This window comes from Ovis canadensis, chromosome 3 (genome assembly GCF_042477335.2).
Source record: "Ovis canadensis isolate MfBH-ARS-UI-01 breed Bighorn chromosome 3, ARS-UI_OviCan_v2, whole genome shotgun sequence".
In the NCBI taxonomy this organism is placed as follows: domain Eukaryota; kingdom Metazoa; phylum Chordata; class Mammalia; order Artiodactyla; family Bovidae; genus Ovis; species Ovis canadensis.
Genome location: NC_091247.1, coordinates 61,281,626 through 61,307,855, shown reverse-complemented (window position 1 = coordinate 61,307,855; position 26,230 = coordinate 61,281,626). Strand labels below are relative to the sequence as shown.

Sequence of the window (26,230 nt, the reverse complement as noted above, 5' to 3'; positions counted from 1 at the left end):
GCACTTGGCCCTTTGTTATACAGGATCTTAGCTCTGAGCCAGTGTTCTGATGAGAGAGGGCGACCCGACTGAGGCCTGCTGCCAGCTTCCCCAAACTGAAACCTGGAACCAGCTGCGGGGAGGGATCGGGGAAGCCGGGCAGAGGGGAGAATTAGCCAGTCACGGTGGTGGGGAGGCAGACACATCACCAAGGTGCCTTGGGTAGTTCTCCAAGGTACACCGAGCTCACCTCCCCTCTCCCAAGACCCTGGGCTGAGGGGATGTGACTTCTTGTTCTGTAGGCATCCGGAGTGGGGCATATGAGTGCTGAATTTAGCCGGAGCTCCAGGCCATCCTGGTTTCTGATGCTCCCTCCAACCGTCCCCAGAGACCCTCTAGGATGGACTGTCCCCAGCGCTGTCCTGCGTGGCTCACTGTGACACCCTCTGTTTTCAGGTCCAGCCCGCCCCCTTGGGACACAAGCGCTGACCCCGTGGGCCTACCATGAAACCGCACCTGAAGCAATGGAGACAAGGAATGCTCTGCGGGGTGTTTGCGTGGGGGCTCCTCTTTGTGGTGATCTTCCTCTACTTCACGGACAGCAGCCCTGCCAAGCCCTCGCCCAGCTCCTTCTCCTTCCTGGAGACCCGGAGGCTGCTGCCCGTGCAAGGGAGGCAGCGGGCCATCATGGGGGCCTCAGAGGGCCTGCCCGACGGCGCGGACTCGCGGCGGGGGTCTCCCCGGGGACTCCCATCCGGTCCCCTGCGGACATGGGCCGGAGATGGCTTTGAACGTGAGCCAGAGTTTCTTTCGGCCCAGCCAGGGAGAATGTCCCTAAGCGCTTTCCCCCCGGAGGACTCCGCTCCGGGCACGTCGGGGCGCCTCTCCCCTGGAGACCCAGGCCCAGAAGGGGCTCGGCCGCCACGCACAGCCCCGGGACGGCGGGCGAAGCGGGGGCCCCGGAGGCAGAGCCGGAGCGCAGGGGGCGAGGACGGGGAGCGGCTGTACTCGTCCATGTCCCGGGCCCTGCTGAGACGGCTCTGGAAGGGCGACGCGTCGGCGCGCATGCTGCACCCGCGCCTGCAGAAGGCCATGGGTGCCTACCTGCGTGCCAACAAGCACGGCGTGCGCTTCCGGGGGCGCCGCGCGTCGGGGCGGAGCCGCACCGAGCTGCTGTGCGCGTTGCGGGGCCGCGTGCAGGTGCGCACCCTGGACGGCACTGAACCGCCCTTCTCTGCGCTTGGCTGGCGCGCGCTGGTCCCTCCGGTGCCACTCAGCCGGCTGCTCCCGCGCGGGCTCCGGACCTGCGCCGTGGTCACGTCGGCAGGCGCCATCCTCAACTCATCTCTGGGAGAGGAGATAGGTGGGTCCCCGCGGCCACCCGAGCGCCACCCCCAGGGTGGCCAGTCTGACACTGTGTTTCCGGAGAGTCTTGGGTCTCCTCCTTTCCCTGGGACCGAATGAACCCAGGTGGATCCCGCAGAGGTCTCCTTTTATTGTTGTTTACTCGCTAAGTCATATCGGACTCTTTCGGACCCCATGGATTGCAGGCAACGAGGCTCCTCTGTCCATGGGATTCGCCAAGCAAGAATAGTGGACTAGGTATTCTTACTGGAATACTGGAATGGTAGTCATTCCCTTCTCCAGGGATCGAACCTGTGTCTCCTGTGTCTCCTGCATTGCTGCAAAGAGAAAGGTTAATTTTAAGGCCTCCTCCCTGCCCTTGTGGGGGCTGGGAAGCCTGAAGGCCACTGGACAGGCAGGTAGGCTGGCTGGAAATGCATGTAAGGGTTGCTGTTGCAGCCTGGAGCCCCAAATTTGTGGGGCAGGCTGGTGGTGGGCAGTTCAGGAGGGTTCCCACATCTAGATACAGAGTCCCTTCTTCTCAAGAAACTGCGGTCTAGTTTCAGGCCCTCGACACCCCCAATGACCAGCCCAGCCAGCTGCAGCAGCGGTGACCCGGTAGCTCCTCCACTCCTTTGGCAGACACGAGGCCCCTCCTCTGGGCAGGTTTCTGTACCAGGTGCCAAGAAATCAAGTGCCTACTGGACGCAGCCTTGGCCTCGAGGCCAGATGTACAACCACAGCCCTGTAACTCCTCACAGCGGATGGTGTTAGCTCAGCCTCCCTGGACACAATCTGCAGGGGTCACTGCCCACTGGACAGAAAGGAGTCATTGCCATCTCTGGGGCCGGGGCATTTTCCATGTTCCCTAGGAGTGGCTGATGCCCCATCACTAGGCTCCACAGCCCAGACCTACTCCCACAGGGTCTTGGCAATGAGGCAGAATCTGAAATTTTTAAGAAGTTGAAAAAAAACAAAGCTCAAGCCTGGGCTTGTGGCCTGGAGTCCCAGAGTCCCCGTGCTAACATTAAGCAGGCTCATAATCACGTTGTCCGAGTGTCACAGAAACTTGCGGCCAGAGCTGAGCAGAGCGGCTGCTTCCAATTAGGAGGGAGCTCTGGCTCAGAGGCCCCTGGGGCGAAGTAAAGCCACACTTCCCTCTGGTTCCCAGGACATGATTAATCACGGAAGGAGGAATTTAACCAGCATGCTTTAAAGCAGGCGCCAACTTGCTCTTGGTTTTTTGGTTGTTTTTTGTTTTTTGGTTTTTTTTTTTGCTTTGCTTTAAGCCCCACTGCCTCCTACCTGTGGGTTTGCATTGTTTTCATCCATCAGGCAGAATTCCCTCACTCTTTATTCGGGCGTAAATATCCCCAACCAGAGTCTTGTAAATTCTCTTCTATTCGACCAGAGTCTTATAAATTCTTTTCTGTTCAGAATTCAGAAGAGAGTGTGAATGGGAATGGCACTGGGAATGTCATATTTCTGGGGAACACGATGTGTCAGTTATATCTTTCTTAGTTTCTAGCAACCAGATTTAATTGACAGCATCTGCGCTCACACAAAGGTTCATGATTAGAATCATAGAAAGGTACGTGAAGAACAAACACTTGGAAATTTTTTAAAATTCTCTATTGTTTTGCTTCACTTCCTTTGAATCCAGTTTTGTATCTGCCTTTTTAAGAATATATAATATAGCACAATTCCATTTGTAAAGACAAGAAAGAAGCCTTTCCTTTTCATAAGCTGGCATCTCTCAGCATCGGCCCTCGTGATGCCAGGTGCTGACATGAACTGAATGTACACACACTTATCAGCACACAGTTGTTAGCACCTCTCTTGATGAGAACAAAGTCACAGAGCCAATTTCCTCAGGAAGCTTGGAGTTGGGCGTGCTGTGTGTTAGTGGCTCGGTCGTGTCTGACTCTCTGCAACCCCATGGACTGTAGCCCACCAGGCTTCCTTGTCCTTGGAATTCACCAGGCAGGAATATAAGAGTGATAACCATTCTCTTCTCCAGGGGAGCTTCCTGACCCAGGGATTGAACCTGTGTCTCCCTCATTGCAGGCAGATTCTCTACCATCTGAGCCACCAATAGGGCATGCTGTACTGTTTAACTAAATTCATCTTAACCCCTAAGCATCTATTGTACTTGTGAATTGGCTAAGTGAAGATCAGAAGACTTGCAGGAGGTTGTGGTCTTATGAGGGCAGAGCTAGAAAATCTCCCCAAGCCCCCTCCCCAAGGGAACCAGGGGTGCCCCAGGGTTGCCTGCAGCTGTCCCCTCAGCAGCTCCCGCTCCTGGCTGCTGCGATACCATGGCGTTTCCCCAGTTCTGTTGCACTGAGTCATACCTTGTCATTGTTTTTGAGAACAGTGTAGCAGCTGTAAACACCTCCACTTTGAATATGTTACTAAAAAGCAAAGTGAACTGTTTTGGAAACATGGAACACCCATTGCTAGAGTCATGAGATGATCTTGTTTCACCTGTTCTGTAAATAACAATTATTCGTGAGCTCACTAGCAGCCATCCTGGGGAAGCACGCTCTAGACAAGAAACGCCTGCCCTAAGCTAACAGGCATCGCCTCGAATGCGAGATCAAGACTGTTCCTTGAAACTCAGATTCCGGCCAGTGTGTGGGAAATGGGAGGATGGAGAGAAGCCTTGCAGAGAGGGGACATCTTCCTGGGTGAACTTGGAATTTGGCATCCTGTTACCATTGCTTTAAAAGGCAAGAAAGCTGGTCATATAGTCATTCAACAACCATGGTCCCCAACTCTTCACCAGCTACTGTGCTCACCACCAGTAATGGAAAGATGGATGAGGCCCAGCCCTAACCCTCAAATCTTCTGCTGTCTGATGGGAAAGACAGACTATAAAGAGACACTTCTGGTATCACAATTAGAAGGACAGAGAGACGCGTAGACAGACAGGGAAGAAATGACCTTGGGATCTGGCCACCCCTCGAGGGCTGATGTCTGAGGAGGTAAATCCAGGCTGAAGGCCGGCAGAGCATGTGGACAAGAAAAGTAGTTCAGTGTGTGGGTGATGAGGGACAGCACAAGGGGCTGGGGGTGAAGAGCCAATAGATAAGCTGGACCACTGGCAGGTCAGCCCCATGCTTTCGTATGTCATTCTCCAGAAGTTAAACTTCACATAATGATCATAATAGTAGGTACCACATATAGTTGGATGGCATCATCGGCTTAATGGATATGAGTCTCAACAAACTCTGAGAGATAATGAAGTACAGGGAAGCTGCAGTCCTTGGGGCCACAAAGAGTTGGACACGACTTAGTGACTGAACAACAGCAATGTGTAGGGTCTTCCCTGTTACTGCAGGGAAGTTCCCATCCTCCATGCTTTTATGTGTTAACCAGCCTTGTGATGCCGAGTGACAGAGAAGATTATTCCCATTTTGTAGATAAAGGAAACTGATGCGCCTAGAGACACAGAGGATGGAACCAGGTTTGAACTCCAGTCTGGGTCTCAGAAATTCCGACTCCATCCCTGGCTTCCTGGTGCAGAGCTCTGAAATCTTAAAGTGGAGGAGTGATGGATCAGGGTCTCATTAGGGAAAGATTGCTCCAGAGCCAAGATGGGAGCAAGCACATTGTGAAAGTCACAATGAGGTGAGAAAGACCTGAGTGGCAGGTTTGGGAGGAAGAAGAACTGTCTCTTTGGCAGGCTGTTCCCCAGAGGCTGGGGCGTGGGCTCCCTCTGCAGATTCCCGCCCCCAGGCAGCGACCGGGGCTGGGGCTGGATTTCATGCTGCTGCGCCTTCTGTCCGGCTGCTCCCTGCAGGGTTTTCATCTTCCTCAGTGATGCGCTGAGCCTGGCTCTGTTCTCAAGGTCAACGTCAAGTGGTTCTTGCCTGGAAATGTGTCCTCCAGAAATGACTGACTCTATGTTCTCTTCTCCTGTCTCCTGTCTGATCCATTCCTCTCCCTCTAAATGTGAATGGACAGTTCAGTTTTTAAGGCGATTATCTGGGAGAGGCACAGCCAGGCAAGATCCGTCTGATGGATCTCACAGCTCGTCCTCTGCACACTCCCCCTCCCATCCTGGTCCCTTCTGCTCCCTGACAGCTGGAGGAGGTTCAGTTTCTGTCCCTGCCTCTTTATGTCCTCCACAAAATTGACCTCTTAACTCTTCAAACTCATGCCACTTCCAGAAGAGTGAAGCTAGATTACCTTTCTGTGCCCTGTGCCTTGTCAAGTCCTTCTGAGACTTAAAACACATCTCAGTGTAGAACAGGGTTTCCCTGGAATCCACCTGCAATGCAAGAGACCAGAGTTTGATCTCTGGGTTGGGAAAAATCCCATGGAGAAGGAAATGGCTACCCACTCCAGTATTCTTGCCTGGAGAATCCCATGGACAGAGAAGCCTGGTGGGTTACAGTCCATAGGGTTGCAAAGAGTCAGATATGACTGAGCAACTAACACTTTCAGTGTAGAACACCAGCTTTTAAAAACTGGGGCTTTTGCTGCAGTGATCGATTAATCTGAAGTTTCTACATAATCTGTTAGAAATGCACCCACTGTCTGGCCTCCTCAGTTTGTTCACCTTACCTCTAGATGGAGACTGTGTTGAGGGGGCATGGTTTAGAGAGAGAACTGGCCCAGGAGTGCTAGCATCCTACCTCTGGCCCTGGTGCCCACCCTGATTACCTCTCAGTGCCTGGAGCCCACCCCACTTTTGCCCCAGGTCAGCAGTTCATAGAGTGTGTGACCTTGCACTTGGAGTCCCCAAGACGCTTTCAGGGGTTCGCAAGGTGAGAACTATTTCCATTATAGTACTCACAGGTCCTTTTAGCTGTTGGCAGTTGAATAGGAAGATGCAGGAGCAGCAGTGGATAAAACAGATCAAAGCAGTGGTAACCAATGGTATTAGCCTTCATGCAATGCTTTGCTGCCAAGCTTAACAGTAACAGGAAAGGGTGCCAGTTCCAAATATGGATGTCCTTGATGAAGCAGTAAAAATGATTGGTTTTATTAGATTTCAGTCTTTGAAGTACATGTGTTTTTAAGACCAAATGGGAAATAACAATGAAAGCATTTCTGCAAACCAGCCCCCAGTGGAAAAGCACTTTTGTGATTGAGCTGTGAGTGGAACAAGCCCCTTTTGTCACGAAACACAGTTATACTTGGGACAGATGACTGATAGACAGATATACTTAATTTAGACTTGGACATTCGGCAGGTATTCTCTCAAAAAGAAAGTAAGTAAGCCTAGGAACATAACCGACAGTATTCATTGCCAGTGACAAAGCTTTCAACCATGAGCTTAGAAGCTTCCCAAAGTTAAAAAGTGATGATATCCATGGTGATATATATGATATTTGGTACTTTATAATGAAATGCATAGATATTTGAAAGATCTGCATGACTTAATGAGCTGATAGTTTCCAAATGACCCTTATACAGTGTTACAAACGATATATCATTTTTTAAAACTTGAAATACAGTTGATGTACAATTCTGTGTTAGTTTCTGGTGTACATCAAAGTGATTCAGTTATACATACATATATTCTTTTTCAGAGTCGTTTCCATTATAGGTTATTACAAGGTATTGAATATGGTTCCCTGTGCTATGCAGTAGGTCCTTATTAGTTATCTATTTTATATATAGTACTGTCTATCTGTTAATCTCAAACTCCTAATGTGTCCCTTCCCTACTCACTTTCCCTTTGGTAACCATAAGCTTGTTTTCCATGTCTGTGAGCCTGTTTGCATTTTATAAATAAGTTCATCTGTCATCATTTTTTAAGATTCCACATATAAATATCATAGATTTGTCTTTTTCTGTCTGACTTTCTTCACTTGGTATGATCTCTCAGTCCATCCATGTTGCTGCAAATGGCATTTTTCATTCCTTTTTATGGCTGAGGAGTATTCCGCTGTATAGATGTACCACGCCTTTTTCTCTTCATCTGTTGGTGGACACTCAGGTTGCTTCCATGTCTTGGCTGTTGTAAACAGTGCTGCTGTGAACACTGGGGTGCCTGTATCTTTTCAAATTAGAGTTTTCTCTGACATATGCCCGGGAGTGAGATTGCTGGGTCATATGGTAGCCCTGGTTTTAGTTTTTTAAGGAACCTCCATACTGTTTTGAAACTGGAGAAGACCCATAGAAATTCCCTATTGCTGATTAACTGTGGTTTCAGCCCTGTTTCTAGGAATCACATGAGACTCCACAGAGCAGTCTAGATACATACACGTATCTTGACATTTCCTGCGAACATAAAGCACGTCCTTAAAGACTGTGAATGCACACCAAGCATCTAAATATAACTTAGATGTTGCAGGACGACTTGTAATGGATTGATATGGTTTCACGTTTATTCGCCCCCAGCCAGGATCTCATTCTAAATAAACAGTATACCGAACAATGTGTGTGGGGAGGGGGGAGGAGTGTCTGAACTTTACTGGGGTCCAGTTAGTTTCAGGTTTGAAAGATTTGCTTTAAGATATTTTCCTAGATATTGCTGATTTTTATGCAGAGGCAAAAAAGTCATTTTATCACATGTGTGCCCTCAGATTCCCACGATGCGGTTTTGAGGTTTAACTCTGCTCCTACACGTGGCTACGAGAAAGATGTCGGAAATAAAACCACCGTCCGCATCATTAATTCCCAGGTAAGCTGGGTAGACTTTTCATGGATGTACATTTTACCGGTAAATAGCTCAACTGGGTGAATGAAGAGAAATCACCCAGCTCTCCATGACCATGATCTTGGGGTTTTGTAATAATAAAGAATTACTGAGAAAAAATGCAGAGACATGGGAATTCATGTGTGCCGCCGTGAAGAGGGGAAAAAGCGGTAAATAAGATCAAAAGGAAAAATCAGGGTAGAGGTAGAAATATATATAGGTAGCACACTGAGTTCTGTGAACTGTGAAAAAGGAAGTTAAACAGAATAAATCAGGGGTGGAGGGCAGAAAGGCAAAGATACAGAATTCAAGAGGCAGCAGAACACCTCAGAAATTTCACTTTGTCATTGTCATTTGAAAATTTTAAAAAGGAAGTTTCTTTTTTGCGTGTTCTTAAGAAGAATGTTTTCCAAAATTCATAACAAAATTATTCTCAGAACAAACCACAACAATTTCTAGCATTTCAAACTATATGTAAAAAATGGAGTGATGAGAAATTTATAGTGAGTTTCTTATCGGAAAAAAAGGTGTGTTTTCTGCATCAGGCCCTGGGCTCGCAGCCTGAGAGAGGTGAGAGTCAGGCCCTGCTTCCTGAATTCAGAGACACCACTGATTGAAGATTCCTCTTCTGTCTGACGACAGCTTTTCAAAGAGAAGAAGATAAGCTCCAGCAAATTAAGACACCTGTCACTGTGAGATACACCCTAACTTTAGAAATACTAAGATGTGAAGAAGAGTGTCTTAAAACTGAGACAAATCAATGCATCATTCCCCCCGCCCTCCCTCCCCCCCCACCCCACCCACCACCACCACCACCACCACCAAACTATAGTTTTAAAAAGGTGATGGGCAGATGAAATTGAAGGACTCCCCCAGGGCCAGAGAGGGCTCCAGTCTCCAGATCTCTGGGCTGTTTGTTCTGAGGCTGTTTGTCACAGGGAGGCACCTGAAGATTCTGGTTCTTCTAGGTCTGCAGCTCACCCTCAATGACCTGTGAAAGCCACTGAGGAAGAGGCTTTTGGGGTAGCCAAGGAGCCAGGGGATTCAATCCAGAGCTGCTATCTTTAGATGGGTCCATTGCAGGCTCTTTTCTTAAAAAAGGAACCCACTCCCCCTTTCTCCAGATATTTTCTAAATTTCTAGTATGTAAAGCCTGCCTCTCTCCCTCCCCCAGAAAATCTGAGGAACATTTTTTTCCAATTCCTCTTTTAAATGTTCACTTTTTGGGCTTCTGTGGTGACTCAGTGGTAAAGAATCCACCTGCCAATGCAGGAGACACAGGTTCGATCCCTGGTCCAGGAAGATCCCGCATGCTGCAGAGCAGCTGAGCCCGCATGCCACAACTACTGGGCCTGTGCTCTGGAGCCTGGGAGCTGCAATTACGGAGCCCAAGCGCCACGGCTACTGAAGCCTGCATGCCCTGGAGCCTGTGCTCTGCAGCAAGAGAAGCCTCCGCACTGAGAAGCCCGCACAGCACAGCTAGAGAAACGCCTGCACAGCAACCAAGACCCAGCACCGCCAAAAACAAATAAGATCATAAAAGACAAGTTTCCACCTTTTAAAAAATACTGATTCTGAAGACATAAGCCCTTACTTTGCAGTGATTTTTGTATATATTTGCAGATTCTAACCAACCCCAGCTATCACTTCATGGACAGTGCATTGTATAAAGATGTCATCTTGGTGGCCTGGGACCCAGCTCCTTATTCTGCAAATCTTAACCTGGTGAGTATTTCCTTGGTGCCCTGACCCTTGCAGGTCAGACGGTACCTTTGACTGATACATAACAGGAAGAAGTCAGGGACTGAACTTGGACAGGCAGAATGAAACTGATCATAGGCGCTAATTAAACTCATGTATGCTCATACTGGTTGACTCCCAGTTGCAGTAGCTCCATGGTGAGCATCAGCTCTCTGACGATCAAGTGTTTTTGTTCTGGAGGACTTAAAAAAAACAAAACGTACAACATCTAGATGCTAGGAAAGTCCTAGTCATACCGGAAATTGGCCTGCTTACATGCTGAATTTTTCCATTGTAGCACAATTACATCACCTTCCCATTTGTTAAAAGATATTTTGAAATAAATGGGAAGTTCTTGGCGGGACAGGCTAAGCTTTGTGACTCCACAACTTATTACTATTGAAATGGAGCCTGTCACAGTTTTTTCCTGAGTGTGCAGCTCTTTGGCTTCTGCCTCCAAACCTTCTTAATCTTATGCAAGAGAGGGTAAACAAGATTATTTAGTTCAGTTCAGTTACTCAGTCCTGCCTTTGTGACCCCTAGGGCACGCAGGCTTCCCTGTCCATCATCAACTCCCAGAACCTACTCAAACTCATGTCCATCCCATCTGTGATGCCATCCAACCATCTCATCCTCTGCCGTCCCCTTCCCTCCCGCCTTCAATCTTTCCCAGCATCAGGGTCTTTTCCAATGAGTTGGTTCTTCTCATCAGGTGGCCAAAGTAATGGAGTTTCAGCTTCAGCATCAGTCCTTCCAAAGAATATCCGGGGGAGGCGTGGGTCGGCAGTGGCCTGCTGCAGGGTCTGAAGCACTGAGTTCAGCAGTGCGTGCATGGAACCTTTTGAAGGAGGTCACCATTATCTTCATTACCTCCACCATTGTTTGGCTTCCCTGGTGGCTCAGATGGTAAAGCGTCTGTCTACAATGCGGGAGACCCGGGTTCAGTCCCTGGGTTGGGAAGATCCCCTGGAGAAGGAAATGGCAATCCACTCCAGTACTATTGCCTGGAAAATCCCATGGACAGAGGAGCCTGGTAGGCTACAGTCCATGGGGTCGAAAAGAGTTGGACAAGACTGAGCAACTTCACTTCACTTCATAGTTTGGCCTCAGGTCAAGCAACAGGGAGGGAACACAGCCCCACCCAGCAATAGAAAATTTGATTAAAGATTTACTGAACATGGCCCCACCCATCAGAACAAGACCTTCTTTTCTATCAGGAAGCTTCCATAAGCCTCTTATCCTTATCCATCAGAGGGCAGACAGAATGAAAACCACAATCACAGTCAACTAACCAAACTGGTCACATGGACCACAGGCTTGTCTAATTCAATGAAACTATGAGCTATGCTGTGTAGGGCCACCCAAGATGGACGGGTTGTGGCAGAGAGTTCTGACAAAATATGGTCCACTGGAGAAGGGAATGGCAAATCACTTCAGTATTCTTGCCTTGAGAACCCCATGAGCAGTATAAAAAGGCAAAAAAACAAGATTCTTGCCAGCCAGCAAACTATAAGGGAGTGGGTTTCCCAGGTGGCTCAGGGGTAAAGAATCCCCCTGCCAATGCAGAAGACATGGGTTTGATCCCTGATCCCAGAAGATGCCACAGAGCAGCTAAGCCCATGCACTGCAACTACTGGACTTGTGCTCTAGAGCCTGGGAGCCACAACTCCTGAGCCCAGGTGCTGCAGCTACTGAAGCCCAGGTGACCTAGAGCCTGTGCTCCACAAGGAAAGCCACCTGGATGAGAAGCCCGAGTACCACAGCTAGAGAGTAGCCCCTGCTCCCCGCAACTACAGAAAGCCTGTGCATAGCAACAAAGACCCAGTACAGCCAAAAGTAAGTTGTTGTTGCTCATTCGCTAAGTCACGTCCAACTCGTTGCTACCCCATGAACTGCGCACGCCAGGCTTCTCTGTCCTTCACCATTTCCCAGAGTTTGCTCAGACTGATTTCTATTGAGTCAGTGGTGCCATCCAACCATCTCATTCTCTGCCACCCCCTTCTCCTCCTGCCCTCAGTCTTTCCCAGCATCAGGGTCTTTTCCAATGAGTTGGGTCTTTTCCAGTGAGTCAGCTCTTTATTTGAAAAAAAAAAATACATATATAAGAGAATTACATTCACAGCCTCTGTACTTTGGGGAAGCCTGGTGTGAAAAGCCAGTCTACTTGTTCTGAAAGGGGGCTAGGAAGATAGGCTGCACTTTATCCCCATGAGCAATGCTATAAGCTGTGCCACTGGCTGTGGACTTGTTCTCCATGACCCCAGAGGATGCCAGCTTCCTCCAATGAAGATGGGAACAGATTTCAGCCCTATTGGGGGGCAACTTTCCAAAAGAGCCGCCCATGGTGGACTGTTCCCTCTGGAAGAAGCATTCTGTCACCGTGCATTCTGAGACAGAGGCTGGACACACACCTGGCATGGCTATAACTATTCTCACCCAGGAGTGTACATCAGCATCTCCTGAAGTCTTATCCCACACATCTCCAAAGCCCTGTTCCCAGGAATCCAGCCGTATCCAGCCTCCACCTGTGATTTTGAGATAGCTCTCTAATCAATTCTCACACACACCATCTACCGAGAACCAGCATCGAGTGGATGTTTGCACTTGTCAGCTTCCTTCCAGTCTGAGGTTCTGTGGTTTTAAGTTCTGACAGCTTTCTTGCTGTTTTGGACCCATGAGAGTCTCTGGCTATGGGCCTTGTTTCCTCCTGATTTGGAAGCTTCCCAGCTCAGGGCGTGAGCTGTCTGATCAATAGACACGGGCAGTGACTGTGCTGCTCTTGGGAGGCCAGGCTCTGCTTCTGCTCCATGAGGGTCTGGAGGAGGTGGAAAAGACCCTGAGCTTCTCTCTCACTGCCCCTGGGGTCTGGGGGCCACAGTTCAAATTATTCTTCCCAAAATGTTTAAAGCCACAGACCACATTCAACCAGGGACTGTTAACTAGGATCGTAATACAAGCCTGGGCTTCCTTGGTGGCTCAGAAGGTAAAAAATCTGCATGCAATGCAGGAGACCCAAGTTTGATCCCTGGGTTGGGATGATCTTCTGGAGGAGGGGATGGCTACCCACTCCAGTATTCTTGCCTGGAGAATCCCATGGACAGAGGAACCTCATGGGCTATGGTCCATGGGGTCGCAAAGTGTCAGACGCCATTGAGCAGAAACACCTGTACTTTGCCCGAGGTGTCTATTTGAAGGGACGGTCAGCCGGATGAGCCCCTCCCCACACACCTTCTCCAAACCCCGCTTCTTGGTGGCGCCTGAGATGCTTCTGAAGACTTTTTAAAAATCAACCTTAGTGTGTATGTTTTCATATAATTGTTGTTGTTCAGTTGCTAAGTTGTGTGCAACTCATTGCCACCCAATGGAGTGCATGGGCGAGCTCATCTTCTGATGCCTTATCTTTTCGACTTTTCATGCCCTTCCTGGGGTTCTTGAGGCAAGAATACTGGGACAGATTGCCATTCCCTTCTCTAGTGGACCACGTTTTGTCAGAAGTCTTTACTATGACCCATCAGTCTTGAGTGGCCCTGCACAGCATGGCTCATAGCTTCACTGAGTTACGTAAGCCCCTCCACCAACCCCTCCATGAAGAGGTTTCATACAATCATTTATGTGTAATCTTTGTACATGTATGTGTTGCTGGGCAGTAGTGAATGTATACAGTCCTGTATTCAGCACCACAACGAAGGAACAGAATCTCCCCATCATTGCAGAGTCCTGTGTGTCACTCATTCACCTCCCAGACCTGGCCCCAACCCAGGCAACAGCTGACATGTTTTTGCACTAGACATTAGATGGGGAAAGCATATTTCTGAAATACAGTGATTGAAACCATGGCCATGGGCCATCTGACCCTGTTTTTTGTTTTCATTTTTTTCCTTCTTTTTATTTTTGTTTTTCTTTACTTCTTTTTTGTTTGTTTGTTTGCCTCTGTTTTTGTAAATAAAGTTTTATTTAAACACAGCCACATATTGTACCATCTGTGGCTGCTTTGCATGTAAGTAAACAGTGGAGCCCAGGAGTTGCAGCAGAGACCCCATGGCCCCAAACCTCTTTTACTACCTGGCCCCTTTTAGAAAAGTCCACTGACCTTGCTCTAGCCCTTCTCTCTCATTTTACTAAAGAATAAGCACCAGTCCCCCAGGCTGGACCCCAGCCCCTATACTCACTCACCCCTCATCCAGTGTAGAAGTGCCTACAGAAGGGGCATCCTAACCCTCCTCCCAACCTGATCCTCAGCCTCTAAATACCCACAACCCCAGCACTTCCCGGTTTCCTTTCCACAGTGTGGACCTCTGCCTTGACTGTGTGTTTTTCTCTTAGTGGTACAAGAAGCCAGATTACAACCTGTTCACACCGTATGTCCAGCATCGTCAGAGAAATCCGAACCAGCCATTTTACATTCTTCACCCCAAGTTTATCTGGCAGCTTTGGGACATCATCCAGGAGAACACGAAGGAGAAGATCCAGCCCAACCCACCATCCTCTGGCTTTATCGGTATGTGACTGTCAGGCTGGGTGACTAGCCGCAGGTGAAGGTTCATGCTAAGTGAATGTACATTCATGCTATATAAGAACATCTAGAGGGTGTCTTTAGAGGGGGGATAGATTCACTAAAAAGAGTGCAAAGACTCTGTTTCAGTTTCTACGGGCAAGTAAGAAACTACCCCAACATTCCAAGGTCTGAAACGAACTGCTTCATTTTCTCTCATGATGGAGTGGGCCAGGAAGGGCCCAGCTGGGTGACCCCTTTGTTCCAGACTCATGGAGTCACTTGTGGCCATTCAGCTGCCCCATGGGGTGACCTTGCTCCCCTGTTGGGCCCATCTGCTGGAATGCCTTGGGGGTATAGCTCAGCTGGACTGATGACCATGTGCCTGCAGGTGGTGGCCTCATGGTAACTGGACTCCTGATGGAAGCTCAGGGCTCCTGGCAGGTGTTCCAGTGATAGGAAGTGGAAGCGGGCTTTCTCAGGGCAGAAGCCTGAGGACTCTCTGTGGGTCACAGCCATTAGAGGCCCCCAGACTCAAGGGGTGGAGACCCCAGGGCCTTCCAGAACCACCACCACTCGCATGCACGTTGTTGATGTGGGGCCAGATGGAGGATGGGATTTCATGGCCACTGGACCACCCCCTGAGGGTTGCAAGGTCACCAGTGGGTCTGGGCTTTGAGTAGCAGGATTCTCGGGCTGAGCTCCACTCTCTCCACCAGATAATAGACTTCATGTAACAAAGGCATCACACTTGGCCTAGTGTATTGTTTGCAGTCAGGTTTTTATCCTCAAATGTGGTCTTAACCCATTTCTTTTCCCATGTTTCAGCCTCTTGCCCTGTTATTGTCTTGGTGGTACCTGAATAGGGTGATATTAAGGAAGACCTTAGCTCCCCTTGGTGCATGAAAGCTGCAGTGGAACACAGGATAGGAATTTTGTCCATAAAACACTGATAGCAGTCTCTAACCTAATATTGATGAATTTACAACCTGCACGCTGACTTGGGCTGCACAGGTGGTAACCATGACTAAAGGAACGTTTATGGAAGTGACGTGGGTTAGTCAGCAATACATGCCCAAGAGGCATGCAAAGTGAGGCTTGTGGGTTTAGAGCAGTTTTGAGGTATTATAATAATATGAAATATTTTATGCAGAATTCAAGACAAAATTCATGACTGCATGTTATTTTCCTTAAGCAGAGCTCCCTCACCCACTTTATGTCATGCCTTTGATGCACTTCGTTTCCAAGGCACTTTGTCAGATTCTAAAGTGTTTTTTTTAAACATGTATTTATTTATTTTTAGCTGAGCTGGGTCTTCATTGCTGTATGCAGGTTTTCTCTAGTTGTGGAGAGAGGGGATACTTTCTAGTTGTGGTGCACAAGCTGCTCATTCCAGTGGCTTCTCTTGTTGTGGCGCACGGGCTTAGTTGCCCTGTGACATGTGGGATCTTCCTGGACCAGGGATCGAACCTGTGTCTCCTGCATTGGCAGGTGGATTCTTAGCCACTGTGCCACCAGGGAAGTCCATGTTGTGTTCTATTTTTTCTGTGAGTGAAAGATTACTCTGGGTATTCTGCTAGGAGACACTGCAAAATTCCCAGAGCAAAGGGTACAGATATGTAATTATATTATAACCACAAGTGGCACGTTAGATACAGTAATCCAAGCTACCACATAAGGATTCTGGAGCTCCAGTATGAGTGGAACAAACTACAAAGTGTCAGTCTTATGCGCAGACATCTGGGATTAGAATAGGTCAGAAAAACCAGGGTGGACTATGATTTGTCTTTCGTGTGGTGTCATGGAATCCTGCTGACCTAGGGAAGAACGTGGAACAGGATGGAATGATGCTGAGACAGCATAACAGAACATGGCCATCCGATCAAGTCTCCCTGGGAATTCCTGTGGCCGAAATCTGATCACAGCAAGAGCTTGGGAGCACAGTAGGGGCTCTCAGATGCACTTAACCACCGAAGCGAAGTTTGAAAGTTTCCTCTGACATAGTCATAGCAGGGGAACAACATTTCCCGTGTGTTTTCACTGTTGAAAGAAATCCTGCCACTTGTGGCCAGCTTCCTTTCACAGCTATGTGCTGAGCATTTAGAGTTTTCAGGGACACTGCTTGCCTGTGTGGCTTCTTTTCCAGGACAAGGGAACTGCAGTTGGGGGTCATTTCAGGAGTGGGGGCTGAGCTGAATGACAGTCCTCTGATGTTGCTAGCTTTCCAGTCGCAGGCGAGTCACTTGCTCCTGTGAATGTCCTCATGCTCCTGGGAGAAAGGAGAGTCATAGCAACACCTTTTTATGGGGCCAGTTCATACCTGTGGTCATTTTCTAGCTCCCTTCTGTCCAGGCTGGCAGCTCTTAGGCACCGGTGGCTGCTCAAGTGTAAGTTAATTAGGATTAAACAGGAGGAAAATGTCTTCCTCAGTGCTTGAGCCCCATTTCAGGCTCTTAAAGTCCCGTGCTCCCAGTGGCTATGGCCCTGGGCAGTGTGGATGGTGACCATCATCACCACAGGGAAAGGTACGAAGGACAGCACGAAGAAAAGGAACTTTTGGAGGAGCAACCAGTTCCTACTGGACGCTGTGCTCTGTGGGCAGGGACCTCTCTGACGGAAGACGTTTGATGTTATCCATCGTATTGATGCATTGTCACTACATCCACATGTCAATTCTAATACATACTATAATTTATTCTATATGTGAACATGCAGACTTTTCTTCCCTTTAAACTATTTCCTTAAGATAAATTCCCAGGTGTATATGAGTGCTGAGGAGAGGGTGTGGTATGTTGATCACTGTAGGAAGTGCCAACTTACTGCTTTTTCCCTGACTTCTGACCAGAGGCCGTATTTGTACTTCCGGGTCATAGATGGACATCCTTATGTGCGTCAGAGATGTACTCTGTGTACCATCCCCTTGTCCAGAGCAGCAGCAAAGAGATGCTTACCCCTCATGCATGGCACATGTATTTTTAAGAGTAGAATTTTGTTTTAGCTATATGTATATGTGTATCTCGGAGAAGGCAGTGGCACCCCACTCCAGTACTCTTGCCTAGAAAATCCCATGGATGGAGAAGCCTGGTAGGCTGCAGTCCACGCTAAGGGTCGGACACAACTGGGTGACTTCCCTTTCACTTTTCACTTTCATGCATTGGAGAAGGAAATGGCAACCCACTCCAGTGTTCTTGCCTAGAGAATCCCAGGGACGGGGGAGCCTGGTGGGCTGCCGTCTATGGGGTCGCACAGAGTCGGACACAACTGAAGTGACTTAGCAGCAGCAGCATCTGTGTATCTGGGCTTTCCTGGTGGCTCAGTAGTAAAGAATCTGCCTGTCAATGCAGGAGACCTGGGTTCAGTCCCTGGGTCAGGAAGATCCCCTGGAGAAGGAAATGGCAACCCACTTCAGTATGTTTGTCCATGGGAAATCCCATGGACAGAGGAGCCTGGTGGGCTACAATCCATGGGGTAACAAAGAGTCAGACACGACTGAGGGACAAAACAGCAACATACATGTATCCCCTCCCTCTTGGTTCTTCCTCCCGCCTGCTCTCTATCCCACTGTTCTCTGTCATCACAGAGCACCAACCTGAGTTTTTTGTGCTTTATATTTTTTTAATTAAAAGGAAGTAACATAGGACTTCCCTGGTGGTCCAGTGATGAAGACTTTGCCTTCCAGTGTAGGGGGTATGCTTTCAATCCCTGGTCAGTAGCTAAAATCCCACATGCCAGGTGGCAAAAATAAATAAATAAATAAATGAAACAGAAGCAATATTGTAACAAGTTCAGTAAGGACTTTAAAAATGGTCCACATTTAAAAAAATCTTTTTTTTATAGAAAGAAGTAGCATACATCCAGGTAATTTGGATGCTCCACAGGACCCATTTCTTTGGAACATTTGTTCCTCAGTGTCAGGACCCTTCCCCTCAGTCCACTGGGAGCCACTTGTTCACATGGCAAGAACATCTCTCTTTTTCATCCCTGTCTGGATGCTGGAGGCCTTCTCTCATTACCTGGTACTGGGAGGTGGTTCTGACAGCACTGAGGCCCGGCTGAGGATGGAGAGTCATTTCCTAGGAATTCCATGGTTTCCACATTGCCTTCATACACACTGATATGTGGGAGGTGTGTGAGTTCATCCGGAGTCCTGAAGCCTGGCTGGATGGTTCTGCTGTCTGATGCAGGAGGCCCTCCAGCTTCACCCCAGGGGGCTTCAGGCTGAGCATGTCAGGCAGACTAGCCTGGTGCACCAGCCTGACCAGCACTGACAGGGGACTTGGTTTAGCCTATGGTCGACAATGCTTTCATTGTACAAACCACCAACACCCCCTCACACCTTTGGAAAAGGCAGCCTCAATTGTTTATAGCATAAGTACTATTTCTAGACTTCACAGATGCAAATGCTGTAATTTCAGGCTATTGAATATACAGGCAAGAATAATATGCTTAAAAACAAGTCATAACTTTGTTTCTTTTCCACTTTATTTTGCATTCAGGACTCTAATTTTCCAATATATCATCCAAACTCAGATGGTAACACAAAATAATAACATGTTAACTCAAAATAATAAGCTGCTTAACATCTCTATACATGACTGTGTAAAACCAATCCTTATTATGTTGACAAGGAACAACTTTTTACATTTCCCTGTAAACAGTGAATCCTGAATGTATGTTACCATCAAATAATACAATATAAATGGGCTAAAAAATTGATTTTCAAGTATTATTCATGCATTACCTGATTTTACTTAATATAGTAGATGCTTGTTAAATTATTATTTTATTACATGAAATGCAAATTTCCAAACCACATTTTTTTACAATTTAAGTAACTCATTTTGTTGAGCTGCTATTGTGAATATTGTCTTTGATTTTTTTAAATTAATTTTTATTGGAGTATAATTGCCTTACAGCCTGTTAGTTTCTACCATACAACATATCCCCTCTTTTTTGTATTTCCTTCCCATTTCCTTCCCATTCACCACAGTCCCTATGTTACACAATAGGTTCTCATTAGTTATCTATTTTATAAATAGTATCAATAGTATATATACTCCAATTTCCCAATTCATCTCATCCGCATAGAAACCACATGTTAATTACAGATATCTTCTGGAAATGTTGCTTAAAATGTCATTTTTTTCTCCTTCAGTAATCTTAAGTACAGTTTTCATAATTTTCCATCTTATGATGAATTTATGGAGAAACCACAGAATAGCTACTACATTTCCATTAGACCAGCACATTCAGTACCCTTAACTTTTCACCCTCACCCCTCATTCAGAAACATGTTTTGCAGGGTTTATTGGATATTCTCAGAAAGTTCTCATTTACCTGACATGTGAATTATGTTCAAGTGTTAACCTGAAATTGATGAGAGCCTATATTTTTGCCATCACTTGCATTAGGTTCTATTTATGTCCATGGCTTATTTTGCCCCATGTTAAAAAGATACATTCATCAAAGAGAAAATTCTATTAACAATTTGGGGTATCATTTTAAATATTTTGCCAGATGCAAAGTAAGATAACTTGGTGTGATCACAATTAAAGTCTAAATGATTAAATTCTGTTAGACTCTAACACATCAAACACATCTTATGTATCTGCAAAGTAGAGGTTTGGGTTTCTTTTTTTGTTTGTTTGTTTGGTTACACTGGGCTGGGTCTTTGTTGCAGGGTGTGGGCTCTCTAGTTGTGGATGTGGAGTGGGTTTAGTTGCTTATGTGGACTCTTAGTTCCCCATGCAGGTGCTGAACCAGCGTCCCCTGCATTGGAAGGCAGATTGTCAACCACTGGACACCAAAGAAGCCCCAAAAGTAGAGTTTTTATAGGAGAACTTTGTTTATTCAGAATCTGTGGTCATCTGAACATAACATGCAAACATGCAGGTGGAAGTTTGCTTTTTATCCAGGTTTTGGAAAAATAAATAAGTGTACATACTGCTTGTTAAGCTGAGTCATAGACTATGACATTTTATTAAGACCAGTGGAAATGCTTTTTAATTGGTTAGATAATTATATTGAATTATACAATATTTTAAAACATATAATTTGACAAATGAATGGCTCTTGAGTCATAATTGCCCAGAAAAATTTGCACTTTTTTTTCTTCAAATGAATCCCTACTCATTTGTAAAACCTGGCCAAAAAACTTAACATGAATTATGTTCAAAGATTTTTTTAGGAACTGCCTGCATGCCCATTTGATTGGTTTGGAAAAATACATTAAAAAGTGTCTAAATATTGATCCACTTATCAAAAAGTCTGGCTCCACACTGAAAGCAGTAAAATTTTATTAGTGCTGAAAGCAGTTCCTTTTGGATAGTCCATAAATGAAATTATGTAACATAAAAGTTCCTTAAGTGATTTTTCTAAAAATTCTTTACTGAATAAAATAGCATGAGATGATTTGTATTCATTTTTGCTCTGGGGGTAATCCTGAGCAGTCCTAAGAAAGGAAATGAAAAAAAATTTTTTTAGTGTAGCCAGATGTGAATTCCCCATATGGGTCTGACTTGGGGGAATGATGAGGAACAATGTGATGCTGTGAGTTTAGACATACAGGGTATCTGTGCAGACAGGCTGCAGCCTCGCTGGCCTGCCTGCTGACCACCAGGGACCCCTGCCTGCAGGGTTGACCCTTGGCTGGCTTCTGGGAGCCTGGGTTTGGGGAGACCCTCCCTTCTGACAGGGTGGGTCACTGTGCCCAGATGCTTTTGCAGCAGTGGGGCCTCTCCCCAGCACCTGCATCCTTCTGGAGTCTGGACAGTGTGAGCCAGGTTCGTAATAAATCACTGACTCTCTGCTGGGTCCTGTAGGTCCCTCTGGCAAGTCATCAAACCTGGAGGCAGGCTGGGGAACTCAGACCTGGTCCCTGGTCAGCTTAGCACAGAGAAAATGTCTGTGGACCACGTGTTGTTGGCGTTGACGTCACCATGGTGATAGAGCAGCATCACCGCAGGTCAGAAGAGATGCTGCTGGCAGTGCAGGCGTCTGTCTCAGACCATAGTGAAGACACTCTCTTCAGTCATCCTCAGGATGGTAGGTCATGGGCCTGCCACCTGTTTTTAAATGTAAACATTCGTTCTTTAGTTTACTTTTTTTAAGATTTACGTAGTTATTTTTTGGCTGTGTGGGGTCTTCATTGCTGCACTCAGGCTTTTTCCAGTTGCAACGAGCGGGAGCCAGTCTCTAGTTGTGGCGCTCGGGCTTCTCATTGCAGGGGCTTCTCTTGTTGCAGCTCATAGGCTTTAGAGAACAGGCTCAATAGTTGTGGCGCACAGGCTTAGTTGCCCCCATGGTATGTGGGATCTTCCTGGACCAGGAATCAAACGTGTGTCACCTACACTGGCAGGCAGATTCTTAACCACTGGACCACCAGGGAAAACCCTACTTTTTTTTTCTTAAAGAAACTTTTTATAAATCCCAGTCCTCAGCCTGTGCCCAGTTGAATACAGAGTGAGTTTAACTGAAGAGGCTTCCAACAGTGCCTAACGGCCTGGTCCCTCCCAGTGTGGTCCCAACCCCACCTCCTGCAGTCTTTCTTCCTCACACCCCATCTCCCAACTCAAGCCCCCAGCTGTGCCAGGGCTGGTACGCACTCCAGACATCATGGTCCACCCACTTCCTCTTTGCAACACATGCAGAAGTTTCATTTCAGGATTTAATGTGTGGCTAAGTACTCTAAACTCCTGTGAAAAGTGATGTGCAGATTTAACCACATTTCATAATGATGTTCAACATTTATTATATGATAGAGTTTAAATTTAAACTCAAATTTATGTGTAGTATCGGCTTGGTAAATTAAAAAGCAGAGTATATGCTATGCTATGCTAAATGAAATGACCACGATGTCTGAAAATTTTTGAAATAATTAAAAATATTCTCCACTTGGTTTTCTAAATCTTGTCCACCCTTCACATGTACCCTACAAGTTGCAAACTGATTTTTTCCTCCCTTTGAAGGTGTAACCCTGACGATTTGATATCAGTGCTACAACTGCCTGTCATTTAAACACTTGGGGCAGAATCGGCCCTAACTTAAATTTTAGAATGCTCTGGACCAAGGCTTGTGGTTACAGGAACTCACAAGTTCATATGTGTATGTGTTAGTCACTCAGTCATGGCCGACTCTTTTGTGACCCCATGGACTACAGCCAGGCTCCTCTGTCCATGGAATTCTCCAGGAAAGAATACTGCAGTGGGTTGCTATTCCCTTCTCCAGGGGATCTTCCAGACCCAGGGACTGAACCTGGGTCTCCTGCATTGGAGGAGGATTGTTTACCACCTGAGCCACAAGGGAAGCAAGTTCATACAAGAACACAAAATGAGATGCAAAAACCAGGAGGAAGAATGCAGATAACTCAAGATAAGGACCCTACTTCTAAACCTCTGTCGGCCTTCAGTTGGGATGGCCATGAAATATGTAGCAAATTTCTGTAGTTCTGAAGCTCTAAGAGTTGTTTTGAAATATATTTATATATGAAGGCACTGGTTCTTGGTTCTCTCTGGCCCTACCTGGATCTGGGTCACACTGAGGGGCCGGTGGAAGGGGGCGGGGAGGAGGGAGCCAGCAGAGCTGGGAGGAAGGAGGGGTACTGAGCTGGGACTTGGTGTTTCCACATAGCTCTTGGGAACAGCTTGACTTCCTAGAAGCCGACCTGAAGAATCTCCGTGTCTCTTGTAAGGAGCACCGTTTACTTGCAGCCGCAAGCAGCTTCATGGCCGTCGAGGCCTGTCCTGATGTCTTCTGAACAGGACACCGGGTCCTCTCTGTCATCCTGTCTCCCCTCCCCCTCCACCCAGGTGGTGCCTACAGATTCAGCCCTCACCTCCCCCAGGAATCTTTCTCTGCATCCCCAAGCCCTTCCCACTGCTCTCTCAGACCCTTGTGCTGGACTTTGCCCAGTTGTGAGCATTGTCATGCTGCAAACACAGTTGATTACTTAGAAATACACTTGTCCTCTGCAGACCAGCCTTGTCTATAACAGGAACTCATTGTGTGATTTCATGTCTTTTTCATAACGAGGATTATCCTTTCCTAAAAGAGAGAAGGAAATGGCAACCTACTCCAGTATTCTTGCCTAGAGAATCCCATGCACCAAGGAGCCTTGCAGGCTACAGTCCATAGGGTCGCAGAATCAGACACAACTGAGCGACTTAGCACACACACATACATAATTTTAAGTTTAAAAGGTGTTACTACATCGCTTCTCACCCTTTCAGCTAAGATCAAGTGTAAAGAGTGTTAACAGAGGTGATGGGGAAAATAACAGAGCTCGGAAAATAACACCCTTTTAGCATAGATCCAGATGAGACTTCCTCTTATGATGATGCAGTTTTGTAGCTATTTGAAATATTAAAAATAAAAAAGAAATCAAAGAAACTTTAAAATGGATAGTTCCAGTGAGAAAGACACTTTTAATATGAATCTTGAACTCTGTATCTCCATCTCTTTCCTTTTAACAGTTTTATAATAATTTTCTTTCACATTACACACATTTCTTTGTTACATCACAGTCCTCCTGTTGTAAATCAGGTGGACCTGGGTGTGGAATGAGACAGTATATTCGGACTCGGGGATGCAGATCTGGCCCCAACTGTCCTCTGCTTAAGTCTGATTGCTTGGTCTTTTCTTCTCTCATTCCCAGGTCCCCAGGGTCAGCTGGATGGGTGAATGTGTAATAGCATCGTGTCTTAGCATGGCCCCGGTCCCCAGACCTCACACATGCCACTCACTGGAAGCTAGAGTCACAAGGTGAAGCTGACAAGGCAGGGGGCACAAAGCAGGTATCTCCTGCCCCAATTGTGACCCTCCACCCCATCTAAAAATGCCCCCCCCATTACTTCTCCTTAAGAAAGTAGGTCATATAGGACTCAGGGAACTCAAACCAAGACTGTGACAACCTAGAGAGGTGGTATGGGAAGGAAGGTGGGAGAGAAGTTCAAGAGAGAGGGGGCATATATATATTTATAGCTGACTCATGTTGATGTTGAGCAGAAACCAACACAATTCTGTAAGGCAAATTATCCTTCATTTAAAAAATAAATTTAAAATTAAAAAAAAGAAAGTAGGTCTTATAGTCATTCAACAAACATGGATCCTTAACTCTCCACCAATACTGTGCATGCTATTAATGACAAGAAGATGGATAAGTGACCCAGCCCTCACCCTCAAATCCTCTGCTGTCTGGTGGGAAAGAGACTCTAAGCAGATACATGGTTAGGACAGAGAGACACGTAGACAAGGAAGAAACAACGGAGGAATCCGCCACCCTTGAGGACTGATGCCTCCCCCTCCCCGAGTTGCTCATGGCTCTGCTTCCCCCTCCCCCACCAGGCATCCTGCTGATGATGAACCTGTGTGGCGAGGTGCACGTGTATGAATACGTCCCATCAGTGCGGCAGACAGACCTGTGTCACTACCACGAGCCCTACCATGACGCCGCCTGCACACTGGGCGCCTACCACCCGCTGCTCTACGAGAAGCTGCTGGTGCAGCGGCTCAACGTGGGCACCCATGGGGACCTGCACCGCAAAGGCAAGGTCGTGCTGCCCGGGTTGCAGGCCGTGCGCTGCCCACCAGGTGCCTGAGGGGCCAGCCGGGCTCTGCATCGCAGAGATGCTGGAGGCACCCTGGAGGCGGCATGACCCCGTGTCTGCAGCTGTGACTTTGTGCTAACCACAGGGATCCTTCCCTTTCTAAGCCATTGAGTGTGTCCGACTATTCAGAACATAGAAATGGAATTCAAAGAAACAGACTCCAGAAAGATACAAAAGAAAAATTTTCAAGGATAACTAGGGGGGAAGAAATGTGTAAGAAATGGATAACTAGCTCCAGAATGTTGGTCTTTCCTTCCAGCTGACACACCTAGTGGATGACGTGGTTTGTACCTGGAAGCAGCCTCGCTTCGGGACAGTGCCTGACACATCTGCGGTGTCATTTGTGTGTCATTTGTCGTGAAAGAGCCCAGAGCTGATGACGAACGTCTGGATTATCACTCAGACCTGTTTATAGGAACAGCAGACCCCACAGGATATCCTGTGAGGTGTTTTCTCCACCTCTGCTCCCAGCTGCCACCGAAGGCTTTGCGGTTTGTGTATCTGGACACATTTCTAAAAGCATGAAGCCCCCTTCCTGGATAGTCCAGGAAGAAGCCAGCTCCAGGCAGCACCCAGGGGAAGCACTTTGCTCTCCTGCAGCATTTCCTTGCTTGACTAGAATCTCCGGGCACGCAGGAACATCGCGGCAGGTGCGCAGGGAATGGGGCAGCAGGTGGCCGTGGGCAGCACGGCCCCAGGCCCCAGCCCTTCTGGCCTCAGCACCCGCCAGCCCTCCACGCAGCCTGCGTGTCTACAGGCACTGACAGTTAGGACTCCCCGAGGTGGGGGGGGGGTCCTTCCAGCCGAGAGCCGGCCCCCTGTGCTTCGAGGGCTGCACACCCATCTCTTCCATGTGTTTTCCTCACAGGTTCATATCATCTGTTGGGATCCTGACGGTGTTACACTGACTTCCGCTAATTCTTCCTACAGTCAGATGGTTAGGAATCCCACCGTCATCTTCACAGATCTGTTGTACGTCAGTAACGTAACAAAGCCATATAATTAAATACATTTGCGTGAAAGCACTGTTCTTTAACAACAACAACAAAAGTATATGATTCAAAGGGAAAGACAGTGAGAGGGGAGAGTCAGCCAATGTTAGCTGTAGCAGCTCATTTTGTTGTAATCCCAATTTTTGTCACAAAAGCATAAAATTTTTTTCTCCATACGTGTAGTAAACCAGAAGCATGGAATACCTTAGTTCAACGTAGAGTTTCAGTCCATACCCAACACCTATCTCAGCGGTCCAGTTACAACCTCTTGGCCAGAACAGGCACAGCTTCATTAATTGTGTTCTCCACAAGTGTGTCAACATCAGGAAAGTTTAGTACAGAAGGTTTTTTTGTTCCAGGATTTTTTTTTTTTTTCCTGAGCAAGAATGGTTGACAGAAACTGGCCTCTCTGGTCAGCCTACTC

The 26,230-nt window shown here is 47.2% G+C and overlaps 1 protein-coding gene across 4 annotated transcripts in view; it reads left to right on the top strand.

Moving 5' to 3' along the window:
• ST6GAL2 (ST6 beta-galactoside alpha-2,6-sialyltransferase 2) overlaps nucleotides 1-25,836 on the top strand; it is a 55,976-nt gene extending 30,140 nt beyond the window's left edge. For 3 of the 4 annotated variants that reach the window (XM_069580387.1, XM_069580383.1, XM_069580385.1), the window contains exons 2-6: nucleotides 436-1,342; nucleotides 7,866-7,963; nucleotides 9,602-9,703; nucleotides 14,042-14,216; nucleotides 24,552-25,816. In XM_069580387.1, the coding sequence (XP_069436488.1) occupies nucleotides 484-1,342; nucleotides 7,866-7,963; nucleotides 9,602-9,703; nucleotides 14,042-14,216; nucleotides 24,552-24,805 (1,488 nt within the window). In that variant the 5' untranslated portion in view covers nucleotides 436-483 and the 3' untranslated portion in view covers nucleotides 24,806-25,816. Of the gene's footprint in view, nucleotides 1-435; nucleotides 1,343-7,865; nucleotides 7,964-9,601; nucleotides 9,704-14,041; nucleotides 14,217-24,551 lie in introns of all 4 variants that reach the window. The other variant, XM_069580384.1, reaches the window with a different exon arrangement.
• Nucleotides 25,837-26,230: the final 394 nt, after the last annotated feature.